The following is an 18,438-nucleotide window of genomic DNA, read 5'->3' on the forward strand; positions in this document are numbered from 1 at the left end:
TAACGAGGATACATGCATTCACCCTCCGTCGCATGGAATCCCTGATGCGCTGATGCAGCCCTGGAGAATGGTGTATTGTATCACAACTGTCCACAATACGAGCACGAAGAGTCTCTACATTTGGTACCGGGGTTACGTAGACAAGAGCTTTCAAATGCCCCCATAAATGAAAGTCAGGAGGGTTGAGGTCAGGAGAGCATGGAGGCCATGTAATTGGTCCGCCTCTACCAATCCATCAGTCAACGAATCTGTTGTTGTGAAGCGTACGAACACTTGGACTGAAATGTGCAGGAGCTCCATCGTGCATGAACCACATGTTGTGTCGTACTTGTAAAGGCACATGTTCTAACAGCACAGGTAGAGTATCCCTTACGAAATCATGATAACGTGCTCCATTGAGCGTAGGTGGAAGAACATGGGGCCCAATCAAGACATCACCAACAACGCCTGCCCAAACATTCACAGAAAATCTGTGTTGATGACGTGATTGCACAATTGTATGCGGATTCTCGTCACCCCACACATGTTGATTGTGAAAATTTACAATTTGATCACGTTGCAATGAAGCCTCATCCGTAAAGAGAACATTTGCACTGAAATGAGGATTGACACATTGTTGGATGAACCATTCGCAGAAGTGTACCCGTGGAGCCCAATCAGCTGCTGATAGTGCCTGCACACGCTGTACATGGTACGGAAACAACTGGTTCTCCCGTAGCACTCTCCATACAGTGACGTGGTCAACGTTACCTTGTACAGCACCAACTTCTCTGATGCTGACATTAGGGTTATCGTCAACTGCACGAAGAATTGCCTCGTCCATTGCAGGTGTCCTCGTCGTTCAAGGTCTTCCCCAGTCGCGAGTCATAGGCTGGAATGTTCCGTGCTCCCTAAGACGCCGATCAACTGCTTCGAACGTCTTCCTTTCAGGACACCTTCATTCTGGAAATCTGTCTCGATACAAACGTACCGCACCACGGCTATTGCTCCGTGCTAATCCATACATCAAATGGGCATCTGCCAACTCCGCATTTGTAAACATTGCACTGACTGCAAAACCACGTTCGTGATGAACACTAACCTGTTGATGCTACGCACTGATGTGCTTGATGCTAGTACTGTAGAGCAATGAGTAGCATGTCAACACAAGCACCGAAGTCAACCTTCCTTCAATTGGGCCAACTGGCGGTGAATCGAGCAAGTACAGTACATACTGACGAAACTAAAATGAGCTTTAACATGGAAATTAAGCGTTTCCGGACACATGTCCACATAACATATTTTCTTTATTTGTGTGTGAGGAATGTTTCCTGAAAGTTTGGCCGTACCTTTTTGTAACACCCTGTATAGAAAGTTTGTCTGAAATATTTAAATAAATAGTTTGATTTTGATGAGAGTAACGTATTATCCTTCATGGATTGCATGTCACTTGACAAAAAAAAAAGTTTCAAAATATTTTGAAATTAGCCAAATCACTTTGTATTCTTGATTTCCTTAGTGTAGATAATATATATTCAGAGGTCGCTGTGGTTTCTGATTTGCGTTGGGGAGGAAGGGAATGGACATTGAAAGCAAAGTTAGCTACTGTGCTAGAAATGGTCTACATTATAGAAATGATTGGCACATCAAAATTGTGCAGTGTTTTAGTTACAATTGTTTCGAGTATATTCCCTTCAAATGCATTCATGAAAGGAGTTTTCTCCATTATAAACATTAAATGGAAGGATGAGCGAAACACATGTTCAACTGATCTAATAAAAAATGAATCGTACACTTAGTCCAATTATGATGGAAGTTGTAGTGATTTTTATAATACAGTATAGTCTAATGAAAAAAATGTGAAGAATTGCACGCTCCACTGAAAAGTACTTCTCTTCATTGTATTGGGTGTATTATGCAGAAAATGTGCAGTGAATATAATTATTTTTTAAGAAATGTCAGTGTTTTTGTGTTCCTCCTTTCCCTCACTGAAATCTGGCTACCCTAGCAGTGGAAGCACGTTTTGGACGAAATGTCTATCCCAATGTGGGTTAATCGGCATCTGTGATGTACTGAGAATTATTTCGCCATTTTATTAATTAAGGTTGTTAGAAATAAGCAGTACCAATTGTCTCACTGACTTATTACTTTGTGTTTTAATAAAGCTATATGTAGTTTATATTGCTCATTTTACAAATAAGTATTCGAAGAAAATTCTTTTTCAGTCCATTGTTGAGTGCTAATTCTGAAAATGGGAAGAGGGGAAGATAGGAGAGTGGAAACAGCTAATGTCCGATTGCAGGCAGGGGTTATAGTCTCAGAAAGGTTTGGGACCACTGGTCTAAAAGAGTAATGGATTGTATAGGTATTTGTAACAACAGATAATGTATTAAACAGGGGTTATTTAGTATCAGAAGTTAGAAATATTACAAAAGAAAACTGCGCTTACCATATTTACGCTTCTTTCTCCACATGTATTTTATAAAACAATTACTAACAGTACACTTCTGACGTCAATTATTAGTCGAGAGAGAATTAAATATTGCACCGAACAATTACGAGTTACATCACAATTGCTAAAGTGCCTTGTATCAATAAACAATTAACCGTCAATAGGAGACTTCCTAAGTGCGCAAACAAGTCATTATAATAGCGTGGAAAACGAAATCTGATTCGTCAAATTCACAGCGCTAGACGTCACGGGAATTCCCCCGTATGGGAAAAGAGGAAGTGACACCTCGCTGCGGGCTCGTCTTCTTTCTACTTGGAAACATGGGGAAGTCCCTTTGCAAGTACATACCGGTACTCGTTATAGTGGTTCGAAACCGCAGATTTTTTTTTTTAAATTTTAATTCCAAGGGTAAGATATACAAGGCTTTGTAATGAGATAATTGAAACAATAATAACTGTGGCCTGCGAAGCACACATGAAATTGAGAGTGAACACGAGGTGGCTGCTGAATTAGACGCCAACCTGGAGGTGCAGCACACATGTGGCTCCAGCTTTGCACTACAGGCATGTCCACACGCAACGATCTGTCTGCGCAAATGTCTGCGCACATCACAGATTTGCGGCGATCTCCTGTCCGCACGCTCCAACTTGTCTGCGCAGATGTGGTTTGAACCCACAGATTTGAGAGGTTTCGCTCAAACCTCCAACTTCCAGGTTTGCACACACCTCAGGTTGGTGCAAATCTTCTGTCCACACGCAACGATCTGTCTGCGCAAATGTCTGCGCACATCACATCTGCGCAGACAGATCGTTGCGTGTGGACAGAAGATTTGCACCAACCTGAGGTGTGTGCAAACCTGGAAGTTGGAGTTGGAGGTTTGAGCGAAACCTCTCAAATCTGTGGGTTCAAACCACATCTGCGCAGACAAGTTGGAGCGTGTGGACAGGAGATCGCCGCAAATCTGGCGCGAAACAGCTGTTTGCTCAGTCTAGTGTTTGTATTTGTGCGCATAGGACATTAAAATGTCAGTGTTCTCGAGAGTTTGTAAGTGAATTCATTGAAATATATAGAAACCACCCATGTTTGTGGAAGCTTAAAGGAAAGAATATAGTGACCGAGACGGGAAGACTGCAGCATAAAATGCTCTAATTGAAAAATTGCGGGCAGTTGACACCTCGGCAGACAGATAAGCGGTAATAAAAAAAGTCGTTGCGAACTGGCGAAATTATTTGCGGATGGATGTCGAAACTTATAATTATCTCTTAAAGCTTGTAACCCCTCATATTATGAGAAAAAAATACTTGTATGAGAAGGGCAATTTCTCCTCATGAACGGCTGGCGGTAACATTAAGATTCCTAGCAACAGGAAGGAGCTACAAGGATTTGGAATTTTCAACTGCAATATCGAAACAAGCGCTGAGTAAAATAATACCCAACACATGTGAAGCTATTTACGCTGTCCTGAAGGATGAGTTCATGAAGGCAAGCTAAGTAAATTAAGTCTGTCATCGAACTGTTTGCCGAAAAGAGTTATCCAAAGTTCAGAAATCTAGAAGATCTGGTGTAAGAGTAGATCAAGTATACCAGCTAACGTTATGGTATTTTGATCTGCTTGGCTTTCTTAGTGATCAAGAAACGCCAAGACCAAGCAGGAGTACAATTGAAGATGAAATTGGAGTGTCAATGTGCCAGGAAATGGAACACGAGGTAATGTAAAACAAAACAGGTTCGCCCTGCAACTCTCGCAGTAAATGTATGTGAGAAAACTTCTTTCGCTTTAGCAACCACTGTCTACACCATTTTGACCGCCTTCTCTGTTTCCTGCGGTTGGTCTGAATGTTTTTAGCAACACAATTTGCGAACGCAGACCACAACAGAACTTCCTACATTTCTATATTTCAAAATAACTGAATTAAATTTTTGACGTTTACGGGGAGCGTAGTCGCTTGCCAGTTGCCACGGATATTTCTTTTCTACACCGACAGATGGCGGGCGAGTAGTAGATTGGGGTTTGTGTCGTGTGAACACACCACATTTGCAGCGATCTTTTGCATGTACACTGTACAGACATCTGCGCCAATGTCTACGCACTGCGCAGACAGATCGTTGCGTGTGGACCGGGTTGGTACCACTCCATCGGTCCTGCTTGCACTGACATTGCTTCCCGCGTTTCATCAGGATATGAAAGTGCCAACTCAAACGAAGCTTAGTGGCTGATATTCAGATAATATTTTTCCTTTAATACCGAAGTATCCGTACATTTCGAAGACAAATCGATGCGATTACGTGCGGCGGGTTCGACTTGTTTATTGTCATAGTAACAATAATGGCACCTGCGCATTTGAATAAGCTCATGAGATTTTTTCGTAGATACATCAGGGAACCAGCGCAGTCAGGTTTATTCATTTTAAGCTTACGGTATGAGGTCTGCAGCAGGCAAGAAAAATGTACAGGCTGCTTCACCCAAGGTGCGGTATATGGAATTGCGAATTCCAATTTTGAAAATGTTAGATTTCTTTGTGCACTGCAACATTGTGACGTTAGTTTTAAGCCAGTGATGCCATAGTGCACTGAACAAACTTTATCTTCATTGTGTAAACATCAGTACATACTACATACTGTATCTCTGTTCACAATCTCGATTTCCTTGTATGTTTATACAAGAATTAATTAGAAACTGTACGTTATTGAAGCCACTGAGCTACCAAACTTTATATCAGCATTGACATCTACGATTATTCTGTTGTAATTTTTTTTACTTACACGGTAGTTTGATCGCATTTTCCCATTGGCTGTATAATCAACGGTCAGAAGACCGATAATAATAATAATGCCTTGTAATAATAAGCTCTCTTTGGTTATACTTGTGAAGCAGAGTACCGAAAACGAATCTTATAAATAGCGCATGTTAACGTTTCAAATCTGACTAGAGTTGGGAGCGAAGATTGCGCTGTTTTGTCATAAGAAAAATCCTGAAAAACCAAAATAAATAAAGAAAAAGAAAGCACTAGTTAACTTTCGCCATTTCTGAAGTACAGCTGAGTACCATCACACTTAAAAATTGTAAATGGGAGTAGACATTTTAGATTTAACGACAAATGTGAACCTGAACGAATTTTGCATCGTAGGCAATTATTAATAAACACGAGATTTTTAATTCGTATGGTCTGTAAAAGGTAATAATTTTGCAGTACAGAATTGCAAAGAGTGAAATACGGTACTGAAACGCGACTGTAGCAATAATTGATCTCTTAAGACAGAGATCTTCACGTTTTATGTGCTAAGACTCATACGCAAATCATATTAAGTAAAATTCTTTTGCACATGAATGGTACTTAAATATCATTCTAATAACAACACCGACAAAGCTAATGCTGTACATAAAGTTAAGTCGACTGAGTGATTTTTTTTTTTTTTTGGACTCATTTGGCAACATTATGGAAGCGAGATCATGTTTTATGTGTTAATAATGTGTAGGTGAGTAGTGCCAATAAAAGTTTTTGTACAGTACTTGTAATATAGGAAAAGACAGCCTATCCAATGCCTTACAATATGTAGCCTTTACGATAGTGTTTTTTATAATTTACTACCGCATTTACATGTAGATCTTAAAAATTTGTTTAAATACTTATTCTATATGTATGTGTACGTAGTTTTATATTCAGATATAAGTTAATGTTATTTTCATACACTATTTCAAATAGGTAAGAAGATTTTTTTTCCTCGGTTATTTGTATCATGTAAGTTTTGTCGTAATATCTTTACAATTTTCCAATCATCGTGTCCCTTCTCCTTGTAAATATTTTCGTATGTTCCTCTCCCTGCCAATTCCGTGGAAAACCTACTCCTTTTTTTACCTAATCAGTCCACCTCAATTTTCAGCATTCTTGTATAGCACTACATCTCAGTTCTCTTTTCTTCCTTTTTTCCCCACACTTCTGTACAATGCTCCACTCCAGACATACATTCTCAGAAATGTCTTCCTCAAATTAAAGCCAATGTTTGATACTGGTTGACTTCATTTGGCAGGAATGCCCCTCTTTGTATGTGGTAGACCACTTTTCATGTCCTCCTTGCTTCATCCGTCATGTGTTACTGTGCTTCAAGGCTAGCAGAGTTCCTTAATGTCGTCTACCTCGTAGTCCCCAGTTTTGATTAAGATTGTCGGTATTCTCATTTCTACTACTCCTTATTACTTTTGTCTTTCTTCGGCTTACCCTCAATCCATAGTGTGTGGTCATTAGACTTCATGCCATTCAACAGGTCTGGCAATTATTCCCCACTTTCATTTAGAATAGCAATGCCATCAACGTACTTTATCATTGATACCCTTTCATCCTGAATTTTAATCCCATGCCAGACTTGTTATTACCATCAGTGCTTCTACAGTGTATTGATTGAACAATTGAGGTGAAAGATGACATCCCTGTCCTATACCCTATGTAATTCGAGCACTTCATTTTTGGTCTTCCATTCTTATTGTTCCCTCTTGGTTCTTCTATATACAGTACACTGCCTGTCTTTCAGTATAGGTTGAACCTATTTTCCTGACAATTTCGAACATCTTGTACCATTTTAGATTGTTGAATGCTTTTTTTACTTCAAAAAATTCACTGAATGGGCCTTGATTTTTCTTAAGGCGTGCTTTCATTATCAAGCACATCGGAGCTGCCTGTCTTGGTTCCCTTGCCTTCCCCAAAGACAAACTGATCATCATTTAGCAGACCCTTATTTTTTGTTTTCATTCATTTTCATTGTATTCTTTTCAGCAGCTTTATTGTTTGAGCCAAAAAGCTGATTGTGTGGTAGTTCTTGCAGTTATGTGCCCTTGCTATATTGGGGATTGTGTGCTTGATATTTTTCCAAAAATATAATGATGTTTCTCCAGACTCAAAGATTCTATGAACAAACTTGAATAATCATTTTCTTGCCACTTACTCCAATGATTTTAGAAATTCAAAAGAAATTTTATCTTTGTATGTACACATGCTTAATAAAATATTCTCATTCATTTACATATTTACTATAAATTTTTGGCACTAAATGATTCTTAAGAAGATTCTGGGGGTGGCTTCACACTTTTAATATGCCATAAACTCTTAGGTGGATATTTTACGAATTGTACACCTGCAAGGGGATCTATACTGTTTTATGCTGATGGTAAAAGGCAACGCTAGAAGTCTTTGTTAATATGTGTGAAATATTTGTCACTCCATGTTTCCATTATGTTTGAATTTCTTGTTTCAAAGTCAGGGGAAGCAGCATTGAAATATTCAAGAATAATATCAAATTTTTCTATGCCCACTGTGCAAACGACTTTCAAGAACATTGTGTAATTATAATTCCAAGTATTTTGCTTTGGTTGCTTTCATTTTACAACAGGCCTATTTTGGCTGAATTGCCATCATTATGTTGTGTCTGACAGTTTTGATATCCCTCCATGCAGTATTGGTGGTTCTGTCATATTCTATTTGCATGTTCTGTTACTTTCTATTTGCTTGTTGGTTACATTCAGTTGGTGTTACTGTAGTAATATTGGTTGGTTACCATCTTATCTGACATATTACTTTATGTAGTTGTCAGATTATATTCTTTATGTCATTATTTTTGTGATAGCTTGTTTGATGTACAATCCAGCAATATTGATGCAGTACTAGCATTACAGCATGTCCTCGTTTGTCACCAATCGCTTGGCCTTAATTTATGTTAACTTCTTTGGTCTCATTATTTTTTCTCAATAACTGTTCCTTTTTTCACTTCCTTTTACTTTTTGATGTCTTTTATTTTCCGACCTGTCTATTTTTCCCCGCTCCCCCACCTCACCTGTCTACCATGTACGATGCACTTAGCTTTCTGATCTTACTAACTAACGCATGATATTTTGCACTAATCTCTGTCTTGCATATTACCCTGTCTGCCACCTTTTAGACCTCAGTTTTTCAAATCTTGTCCAGTGTAGTCTCCAACAATCTATCTTTCTTTCTCATCTCATGTGGGAAGCCTCCCCTGACCTGGGGTTCTTTGCAACTTTCCCGAACTCTCATCAGTCCTTTTCCTTCACTGTTCTTCCTTCCACCTTCACCCCTTCTGGCAAATTAAGGTGCCACTGGCTCCAAAAACTTAACATATTTCTTAAACTCTTGTATAATAACGAAAACAGTAAAGTGTTGACAAAATTATTTAATTGGATGGATAAAAAAATATACTCACCAAGGCAGCAGAAAACACACATAAAAGATGGTTGTAATTGGCAAGCTTTCAGAGCCAGTGGCTCCTTGTGCAGGCAGAAGGGTTGAAAAGGAAGGAAGAGGTATGAAGGTAAAGAACTGGAGAGGTCTAGGAAAAGGGATAGATTTTGGGAAAGTCACCCAGAACCGTGGGTCAGGGGAGACATACCATACGGGATGGGAAGGAAAGGAGGGTTTTTCCTTTATGACAAATGCAGGCAATGTACTCGGCTGCTGAAAGGGGGAAACTAAATGAAACACAATATATTGTTACAATATGCACAAATCATATTATTATCTCATAGCAGTTGACTTTGTAAGAGCTATGTTTACATCATGATCATACACCCATCCAAATGGTTCCTTAGGAGAAACTGGTCAGTGAAAGAAATTGGTCAATGGCTGGATGAAAAAGATGTAAACGTTGCACTAATTCCATAAATACAAATGTTATGATTAGGCTGAAAATTATTTTTCAACTAGGTTCTGTTCAGATTCATGGAATGCATAACTGTAACTTGTAAATGTTGACATACTTCAATACATGTTGTGCACAGCATTTGCAAATCTCCAAAATAGAGAAAATATACTTTTATTCATTGAGCTGTACTGAAATTAGGGGGAATGATTGTCTGACTGGGAATGCAACTGCCAAAATTATATATGCTGAGGTGACAAAAAGTCATGGGATAGCGATATGCTCATATACAGATGGTAGTAGTATTGCTTACACAAGGTATATTTGTAAAAGGGCATTGAATTGGCAGAGTAGTCATTTGTACTCAGGTGGATGTGAAAAGATTACCAACTTGATTATGGCTGCACAACAGGAATTAACAGACTCTGAATGCAGAATGGTGGTTGGATCTAGATGCATGGGTTGTTCCATTCTGGAAATCATTAGGGATTTCAGTGGTCAAGATTGACAGTGTCAAGAGTGTGCCAAGAATACAAAATTTCAGGTATTACCTCTTACCACGGACAATGTAGTGGCCAATGGTCTTCACTTAATGACTGAGAGCAGTGGCGTTTGTGTAGAGTTGTCAGTGCTAACAGACAACCAACACTGCATGGAATAACCACAGAAATCAGTGTGGGACGTACTACTAATCTATCAGTTAGGACAAAGCGGAAAATTTGGTTTTAATGGGCTGTCGCAGCAGAAGACAGACACTAGTGCCTTTGCTAACAGTATGACATCACGTGCAGCGACTCTCCTGGGCTCGTGACCTAATATGTTGGACTCTAGATGACTGGAGAACCATGGCCTGGTCAGATGAGTCTTGATTTCAATTGGTAAGAGCAGATGGTAGGATTCAAGTGCGGTGCAGATGCCATGAAGCTATGGACCCAAGATGTCAACAAGGCACTGTGCAAGCTGGTGGTGGCTCCATAATGGTGTGGGCTGTGTTTACATGGAATGGTCTAGGTCCTCTGTCCAGCTAAACCGATCATTGACTGGAAATGGTTATGTTCCTCTATTTGGAGACCATTTGTAGTCATTCATGGACTTAGTGTTCCCAAACAATGATGGAATTTATATGAGTGAGAATGCACCATGCCATGGGCCACAGTTGTTTGCAATTACACTACTGGCCATTAAAATTGCCACACCAAGAAGAAATGCAGATGATAAACGGGTATTCATTGGACAAAGATATTATACTAGAACTGACATGTGATTACATTTTCACGCAATTTTGGTGCATAGATCCTGAGAAATCAATACCCATAACAACCACCTCTGGCCGTAATAACGGCCTCGATTCAACTGGGCATTGAGGCAAAGAGAGCTAGGATGGTGTGTACAGGTACAGCTGCCCATGCAACTTCAACACGATACCACAGTTCATCAACAGTAGTGACTGGCGTATTGTGATGAGCCAGTTGCTTGGCCACCATTGACCAGACATTTTCAATTGGCGAGAGCTCTGGAGAATGTGCTGGCCAGGGCAGCAGTCGAACATTTTCTGTATCCGGAAAGGCGCGTACAGGAACTGCAACATGCGGTCGTGCATTATCCTGCTGAAATGTAGGATTTCGCAGGGATCGAATGAAGGGTAGAGCCACAGGTTGTAACACATCTGAAATGTAACATCCACTGTTCAAAGTGCGAACAAGAGGTGACCGAGACGTGTAACCAATGGCACCCCATACCATCCATAAGCTTCCAATGTGCGTTCACCGCGATGTCGCCAAACACGGATGCGACCATCATGATGCTGTAAACAGAACCTGGATTCATCCGAAAAAATGACGTTTTGCCATTCGTGCACTCAGGTTCGTCATTGAGTAGCTACACCATCGCAGGCGCTCCTGTCTGTGATGCAGCGTCAAGGGTAACCGCAGCCATGGTCTCCGAGCTGCACAATCAGGGATCGAGACGTGGCTGCATGATCCGTTACAGCCATGCGGATAAGATGACTGTCATCTCAACTGCTAGTGATACGAGGCAATTGGGATCCAGCACGGCATTCCGTATTACCCTCCTGAACCTACTGATTCCTTATTCTGCTAACAGTCATTGGATCTCGACCAACGTGAGCAGCAGTGTCGCGATATGGTAAACTACAATTGTGATAGGCTACAATCCGGCGTTTATCAAAGTCAGAAACGTGATGGTAAGCATTTCTCCTCCTTACACGAGGCATCAAAACAATGTTTCACCAGGCAACGCCGGTCAACAGCTGTTTGTGTATGAGAAATTGGTTGGAGACTTTCCTCATGTCAGCACGTTGTAGGTGTCCCCACCGGCATCAACCTTGTGCGAATGGTCTGAAAAGCTAATCATTTTAATATCACAGCATCTTCTTCGTGTTGGTTAAATTTCGTGTCTGTAGCACGTCATCTTCGTGGTGTAGCAATTTTAATGGCCAGTAGTGTAGTTTGAAGAACATTGTGGACAATTCGAACGAACTGTTTGGTCATCCAGATTGCTAATTTGTGCACAAAATCCTGCACTGGCAACACTTGCACAATTATTGGTGGCTGTAGAGGCAACATGGCTCAGTATTTCTGCAGGGGACTTCCAGCGACTTGTGGAATCCATGCCGTGTTAGCCCATGATTTTTGTAACCTGAGTGAAAAGTGCATGTTCACGTTGTGAAAATCCCCATTTGTGTTAAGTGAAACTGCTGTATTCTCCCAGAGTTACTGTTTGGGCTGTGGTATACAGCAGAGTCATTTTTAGACCTTTTTTCATATACAAAACAATCACTAGCAAATGTTACATTGCAATTTTGGAGCAATTTGGTGCCATACGGCTAGTGTTGGAGGAATGATGGGAGACTGAGTGGTTCATGCAAAATGTGGCCAAACCACATCACACCAAACAGGCGTTTCACTTTCTTGATGAATACAGTCATTGTGTTGGATTATTGCAAATTTACTAGTGCAGGGATGGATTGGCCTCCATATTTGCCTGATCAGAGCCTTGTGATTATTTTTTGTGGGCACATTCAAAGACACTGTTTACAGAAACCACCCCACCACGCTGAATGAGCTTGAATCAGCAATCAGTGTAGCATCTGAATTCATTTCCATTGAGACACTACAGGATGTGATTGAAAATTTTATTTTTCATTTGCACCTACTCCATACTGTGAGTGGTGGACATTTTGATAATACTGTGATTTGATTGTAATGCCTGCTTGCACATGGTGAGATTAAATATGCACACTGATACAGTACAAGCTGCATAGCACACAGCAACATCTGTTTGAGAGTTTTTCTAATTATTTCTAAAATTCTGTATAAAATTCTGAACAATAAATATACTGTTTGTTTTAGCCATCTATCGATCTTAGTTTTTGAGGTATTTTAATTTTGAGATCAAGGACTCCCTCACCGGATACCCTGTACATTTGCAGGAGCAGTTATAAGTTACAGAAATGAGAGGTTTCTACTTCAGCTTGCCAGATCATTGTTCTTAATTAGAATGTGGAAACATTTTTTGAAATAAATTTTTTATTTAGACCCCAATGTTCTCCTCGATATGACAACTCATTTCAGATCTAAATTAATAGCAGAGATTTAAACAGAAGTGAAGAATGTTGTGAAAAGGATATGAAAAGAGAAGATGCATTTGGAAATTTTGGTAAGACAGATGGTATAGCAAGTTCTGTGTGTGATTTTGGGTAAGTTTGAATATAATTGAGATATGATTGTATTACGTTTTAGTTTAAATGTCTATTGAAGCACTATCCTAAAGCATGAACAGAGTTATGCTAATACACAAATATTTTTAATGTTTAATTCCAACAACTGTTAACATATGAATACAGTTTGTGTTCATGTGAGGAGATATGCCAGAATAACAAACAAGATTACTTGTTTCATACTTAATGTTTGCCTGTTGAATTAAAAAGGATAATTGCACTATGAACAATAGGTGAAGTTGAGCAACTTCTTCTCTTCATTTTATCAAGTTGTTTTCATTATTTGCTAATGGATAGTGTTGTTACATTCAGAGTATGATTCATAACATGTCACTTTCTATTGCATGGACAGTTTGCCTCAACCAAAGACAAGCGTCTGCATGCCTTGATTAAGGTAGGAGCTGATGAAGAAGAGTAAGTTAGTGAGAATGAATCTAGATGCAGACTTTTATGTGGCTTCTGCTAGAGAGTGGTAGCCCGACAACTAGACAAAAGCTGGTGTAGTTGTGAAGTGGTTTCAGGATGAATGTACATGGACAAAACCTTTGTTTTTGTAGCTATGATTGTAACAAATACTTCATTTCACACGGTTACATAAAAAATGGTAGAATGTAAAAAACTGAGCTTTTATTTCTTCACCTCACATAAAAATTTATATTTGATGGAGGAGTTGTGTTTTTTGTGTGGTTCCTGTGTTTATGTTGATGTAGAATATAAGAAAAGTTAAAACATTGTCTGCAATAACTCATTATTCAATAATATCACAAGTGACACAATTTCAACAATGTAGGAAAAGACAGGTTTTTACTTACCATAAAGAACAACAATGTAGGAAAACTGCAAAGAAGTTACGGAATTTATTTACTGTTTTCTGTTATTCTTTATGGTGTAAGAATAGGGTGAAGAATGCACTTTCAAAGTCATACAGTGTTTGTGTGTGCAGTTTCCTGTATGCTTAAGATGCCAATAGTCACATTTGAATCTTGGAGTGTAACATTATAGAGCACACCTATTATTTCGGACTGGGAAATATAAAGTAAGACATTGCGATCTGATGTTTTTAAGGCATATTTCTAGCTTGTACAATTCTTGGGTGTCTACTCTGGTCACATCATAAATTCTCCATGATATTTTGGCAATCTGACTCACTGTCATCTTCAAATGGTTCCAGAACTGCTGCTCCACTCTTGTTGGCATCCTGTATACATTGGCCATTACTGCTTCCATCATTCCACTCCTGTTGCTATCTGTGCTGCCATTGCTATGGTGGTGGCAATGGTGAGGATAGTGGTGCTCAGCTGCGAACTGTGATCTCTATTGTCCAGGCTATTGCTGTCATATGCAGATCACAATGTACAGGAACACTTTTCTTTCTCTAGTCTTAGTGCAGGATTCCACACCAGACTTAGCACTATGTTTGTTAATTAGACCATGTTGGACCCTAATTCCAGTGGCCTCTTTAATAACACAGTCACAGAAGGAGGAAGAATGCATAAGTATCTTGTTTTTGTCATAATCTGTGATATGGCCAGTTTTTTTTCTGTGATTGGTCACGGCTGATTTGGGGCTCTGACATAATTTATGTTATTTATGTTCACGGCACCTCTCTATTACCATGCATACAGTTTCACAGTTTTTGCTTGTTGACACTAGCAGAGTATTTGGTGGACCTCTGGTTTGTGAAGGTCTAGATCCTTCTTTACTGAATCTAGTAGTGTCATGGTCTTAAGAGTTGGACGAAATGCACATTTTAGCATTGTGTTACCAAAGATTCTGCCAAGTTTTGTTGCAGGTATTGCCAACAAACAGGATTCACACTAGTGATTTGTGCTTTTTGTTCTTGTTGTTGCCTAGATACAATCTGTCTAAATGCATGCCTTCTCTGCTTGCTACTGTACCCATGTCTTCAGAATGTTATCTCCAGGTGCTTCAGCTCAGTTGGAAGGCTGTGAACAAGCATGTGTGAAATGTCTTCTTGCTGGGAGTTGTGCTGACTACTGGAGGCATGTAAATACAGACCAGTGTGTGTAGGTTTTCTGCACACACAGTGTCCCAGCTTGTCATTTGGTTTCCATTTCACCAAGATGTCACGAAACAGGAAGGTACCATTCTTTTCCACCTCCATAATAAACTGTTTGTTGGGGTGAAGCGAGTTGAGGTGACGAGAAATTCACTTCATCTGCGTGATCGCACGACAAATGTATCATCCATATAAGAGTAAAAACAAGCTGGCTCCTCCTTGAAATCTTCCTTGCGCAAATTCGCTACAACTGGCAACAGAGGACACCGTGGCAATGGCATCTGTTAATATTAATTTCACCAAGCAATGTGGAGCAGTGGTTAGTACACAGGACTCGCATTTGGCAGGGCAATGGTTCAAACCAATGTCCGGCCATCCTGATTTAGGTTATCTGTGATTTCCCTAAATTGCTCCAGGCAAATGCCAGAATGGTTCCTTTGAAATGGCACAGCCGATTTCCTTCCCCATCCTTGACACCATCTGTGCTTGTGTTCCATCTCTAGTGACCTCAATGTCAGTGGGCTATTAAACCTAATCTTCCTTCTTTTTTTAGTAATAATTTTCTTCAAATAGGAAATATGTTGAATTTAGCACAAACTCGAAGAGTCTTGTCATATTGGTTTTGAATTTATTGCTTACCAGCTCCATGGAGTCCTCTAGTGGTAACCTGAAGAAGAGGGACACAGTGTCGAAACTCAACAACAGGTCACTATTCACTAAGTGTATTTCTTGTAGATGTTGTAGGAAATGAATGGAATTACAGATGTGGTGTTTGCATTTCTCACAGATGGACTTGTGGGAGCAGTTGAGCATTCAGCAAAGCCATATGTTGCTGCTCTTATATTACTGACTATGGGATGCTGTGGAATGATGTTCACAATTGGTAGTGATGTTGGAGTCTAGGTGAAGTTGAGTCCTTCCCTGAGAACCAACATTGCTGCATTCTTGATCGTTCTCCGTGTAAGGTTGAGTGCAGTTCACTTAGGTGGTCCTTGCATGATTTTTCATCAAGCTGCAATATGTTCTACTTTAACACCTGTTTAGTTGTAGATTTCCTCATGTGCTGTCTGCCTTTGCTCAATGACAGTGTCATCCCACTCCCTTGAAGTGGGAGAAAGTGCTGAAGCCAAACTGAGATGGATATCCAATAGTTTTTTAGAGGTGGAATCCAGGCAGTGGCAAGTACATTGGATTCACTCTCTTGTCAACTGCCAAGCTGGCTCAATTTATGATGCAAATGGCCACTGCAATCATTATGTGGTGAGATGCCTTGGTGAAATGTGGTATCAAAGTACTGTCTCGACATCTGAGCAGGAATGCAATTGAGTAGAGCAGCTGCTCCCCCTTGCTCAGCATCTTGTCCAACATCTTCATTTGTTGAAGTACATCCCCCCTCCCCCTCCCAAAAAAAAGGTACTTGAAATGTGATCTAATGTTTAGCTGACATATCTCTAACTTGTAGAATTCTCAGGTGTCTGTGCAGGTCACATTGTAAGTTCTCCATTATAGTTTGGCAAACAGATTCGTTGACATCTGATGACTGCTGCTCCACTCTTTTTGATGTCCTATACAGGATATCCCAAGATGAATGGTCTGTATTCAGGGATACGACAGGAATGATCATTTTAAATAAAAAAGCCCAGTAAACATGGGCTCTAAAATGGAGCTCAAGATCTTTGAGACTGAAAAAGTTTGGGAGAGATACTAAGTTTGATTACATAAAAGTGCTCATTATATTGTAGCAAGTTGGCAAAGATGTTTATCAAGGTTTAAAAACAAATCGTTTAGCTGTTCTGCTGTCCATGATGAAGGGAGGTTCAGAAAAACTACAGACAAATATCATCATCATCATCATTTAAGACTGATTATGCCTTTCAGCGTTCAGTCTGGAGCGTAGCCCCCCTTATACAGTTCCTCCATGATCTCCTATTCAGTGCTAACTTTGGTGCCTCTTCTGATGTTAAACCTATTACTTCAAAATCATTCTTAACCGAATCCAGGTACCTTCTCCTCGGTCTGCCCCGACTCCTCCTACCCTCTACTGCTGAATCCATGAGTCTCTTGGGTAACCTTGCTTCTCCCATGCGTGTAACATGACCCCACCATCTAAGCCTGTTCGCCCTGACTGCTACATCTATAGAGTTCATTCCCAGTTTTTCTTTGATTTACTCATTGTGGACACCCTCCTGCCATTGTTCCCATCTACTAGTACCTGCAATCATCCTAGCTACTTTCATATCCGTAACCTCAACCTTGTTGATAAGGTACCCTGAATCCACCCAGCTTTCACTCCCATACAACAAAGTTGGTCGAAAGATTGAACGGTGCACAGATAACTTAGTCTTGGTACTGACTTCCTTCTTGCAGAAGAGAGTAGATCGTAGCTGAGCGCTCACTGCATTAGCTTTGCTACACCTCGCTTCCAGTTCTTTCACTATGTTGCCATCCTGTGAGAATATGCATCCTAAGTACTTGAAACCATCCACCTGTTCTAACTTTGTTCCTCCTATTTGGCACTCAATCCGTTTATATTTCTTTCCCACTGACATTATTTTCGTTTTGGAGATGCTAATCTCCATACCATAGTCCTTACATTTCTGATCTAGCTCTGAAATATTACTTTGCAAACTTTCAATCGAATCTGCCATCACAACTAAGTCATCCGCATATGCAAGACTGCTTATTTTGTGTTCACATATCTTACTCTCACCCAGCCAGTCTATTGTTTTCAACATATGATCCATAAATAATATGAACAACAGTGGAGACAGGTTGCAGCCTTGTCTTACCCCTGAAACTACTCTGAACCATGAACTCAATTTACCGTCAATTCTTACTGCTGCCTGACTATCCATGTAAAGACCTTTAATTGCTTGCAAAAGTTTGCCTCCTATTCCATAATCTTGTAGAACAGACAATAACTTCCTCCTAGGAACCCGGTCATATGCCTTTTCTAGATCTATAAAGCATAGATACAATTCCCTGTTCCACTCATAACACTTCTCCATTATTTGCCGTAAGCTAAAGATCTGGTCCTGACAACCTCTAAGAGGCCTAGACCCACACTGATTTTCATCCAATTGGTCCTCAACTAATACTCGCACTTTCCTTTCAACAATACCTGAGAAGATTTTACCCACAACGCTGATTAAAGAGATACCTCTGTAGTTGTTACAATCTTTTCTGTTTCCATGTTTAAAGATTGGTGTGATTACTGCTTTTGTCCAGTCTGATGGAACCTGTCCCGACTCCCAGGCCATTTCAATTGTCCTGTGTAGCCATTTAAGACCTGACATTCCACTGAATTTGATGAGTTCCGACTTAATTTCATCCACCCCAGCTGCTTTATTGCACTGCAATCTGTTGATCATTTTTTCCACTTCCTCAAATGTGATCCTATTTCCATCATCATTCCTATCCCATTCTACCTCGACATCTGAAACATTACTGATCGCATTTTCACCTACATTGAGCAACTCTTCAAAATATTCCCTCCATCTGCCCAAGGCATCCACAGGATTCACCAGCAGTTTTCCTGACCTGTCCAAAATACTTGTCATTTCCTTCTTACCTCCCTTTCGAAGACTGCTAATTACACTCCAG

General features: G+C 40.0%; 1 protein-coding gene across 1 annotated transcript in view; it reads left to right on the plus strand.

Moving 5' to 3' along the window:
• The first annotated feature begins 4,809 nt into the window (after positions 1-4,809).
• LOC126088399 (dynein intermediate chain 2, ciliary) overlaps positions 4,810-18,438 on the plus strand; it is a 259,102-nt gene continuing 245,473 nt past the window's right edge. Inside the window, exon 1 of the mRNA XM_049906538.1 lies at positions 4,810-4,899. Coding sequence (XP_049762495.1) covers positions 4,852-4,899 — 48 coding nt within the window. The 5' untranslated portion in view covers positions 4,810-4,851. The remainder of the gene's footprint in view (positions 4,900-18,438) is intronic.

Source organism: Schistocerca cancellata, chromosome 6, assembly GCF_023864275.1.
Source record: "Schistocerca cancellata isolate TAMUIC-IGC-003103 chromosome 6, iqSchCanc2.1, whole genome shotgun sequence".
Classification (NCBI taxonomy): Eukaryota; Metazoa; Arthropoda; class Insecta; order Orthoptera; family Acrididae; genus Schistocerca; species Schistocerca cancellata.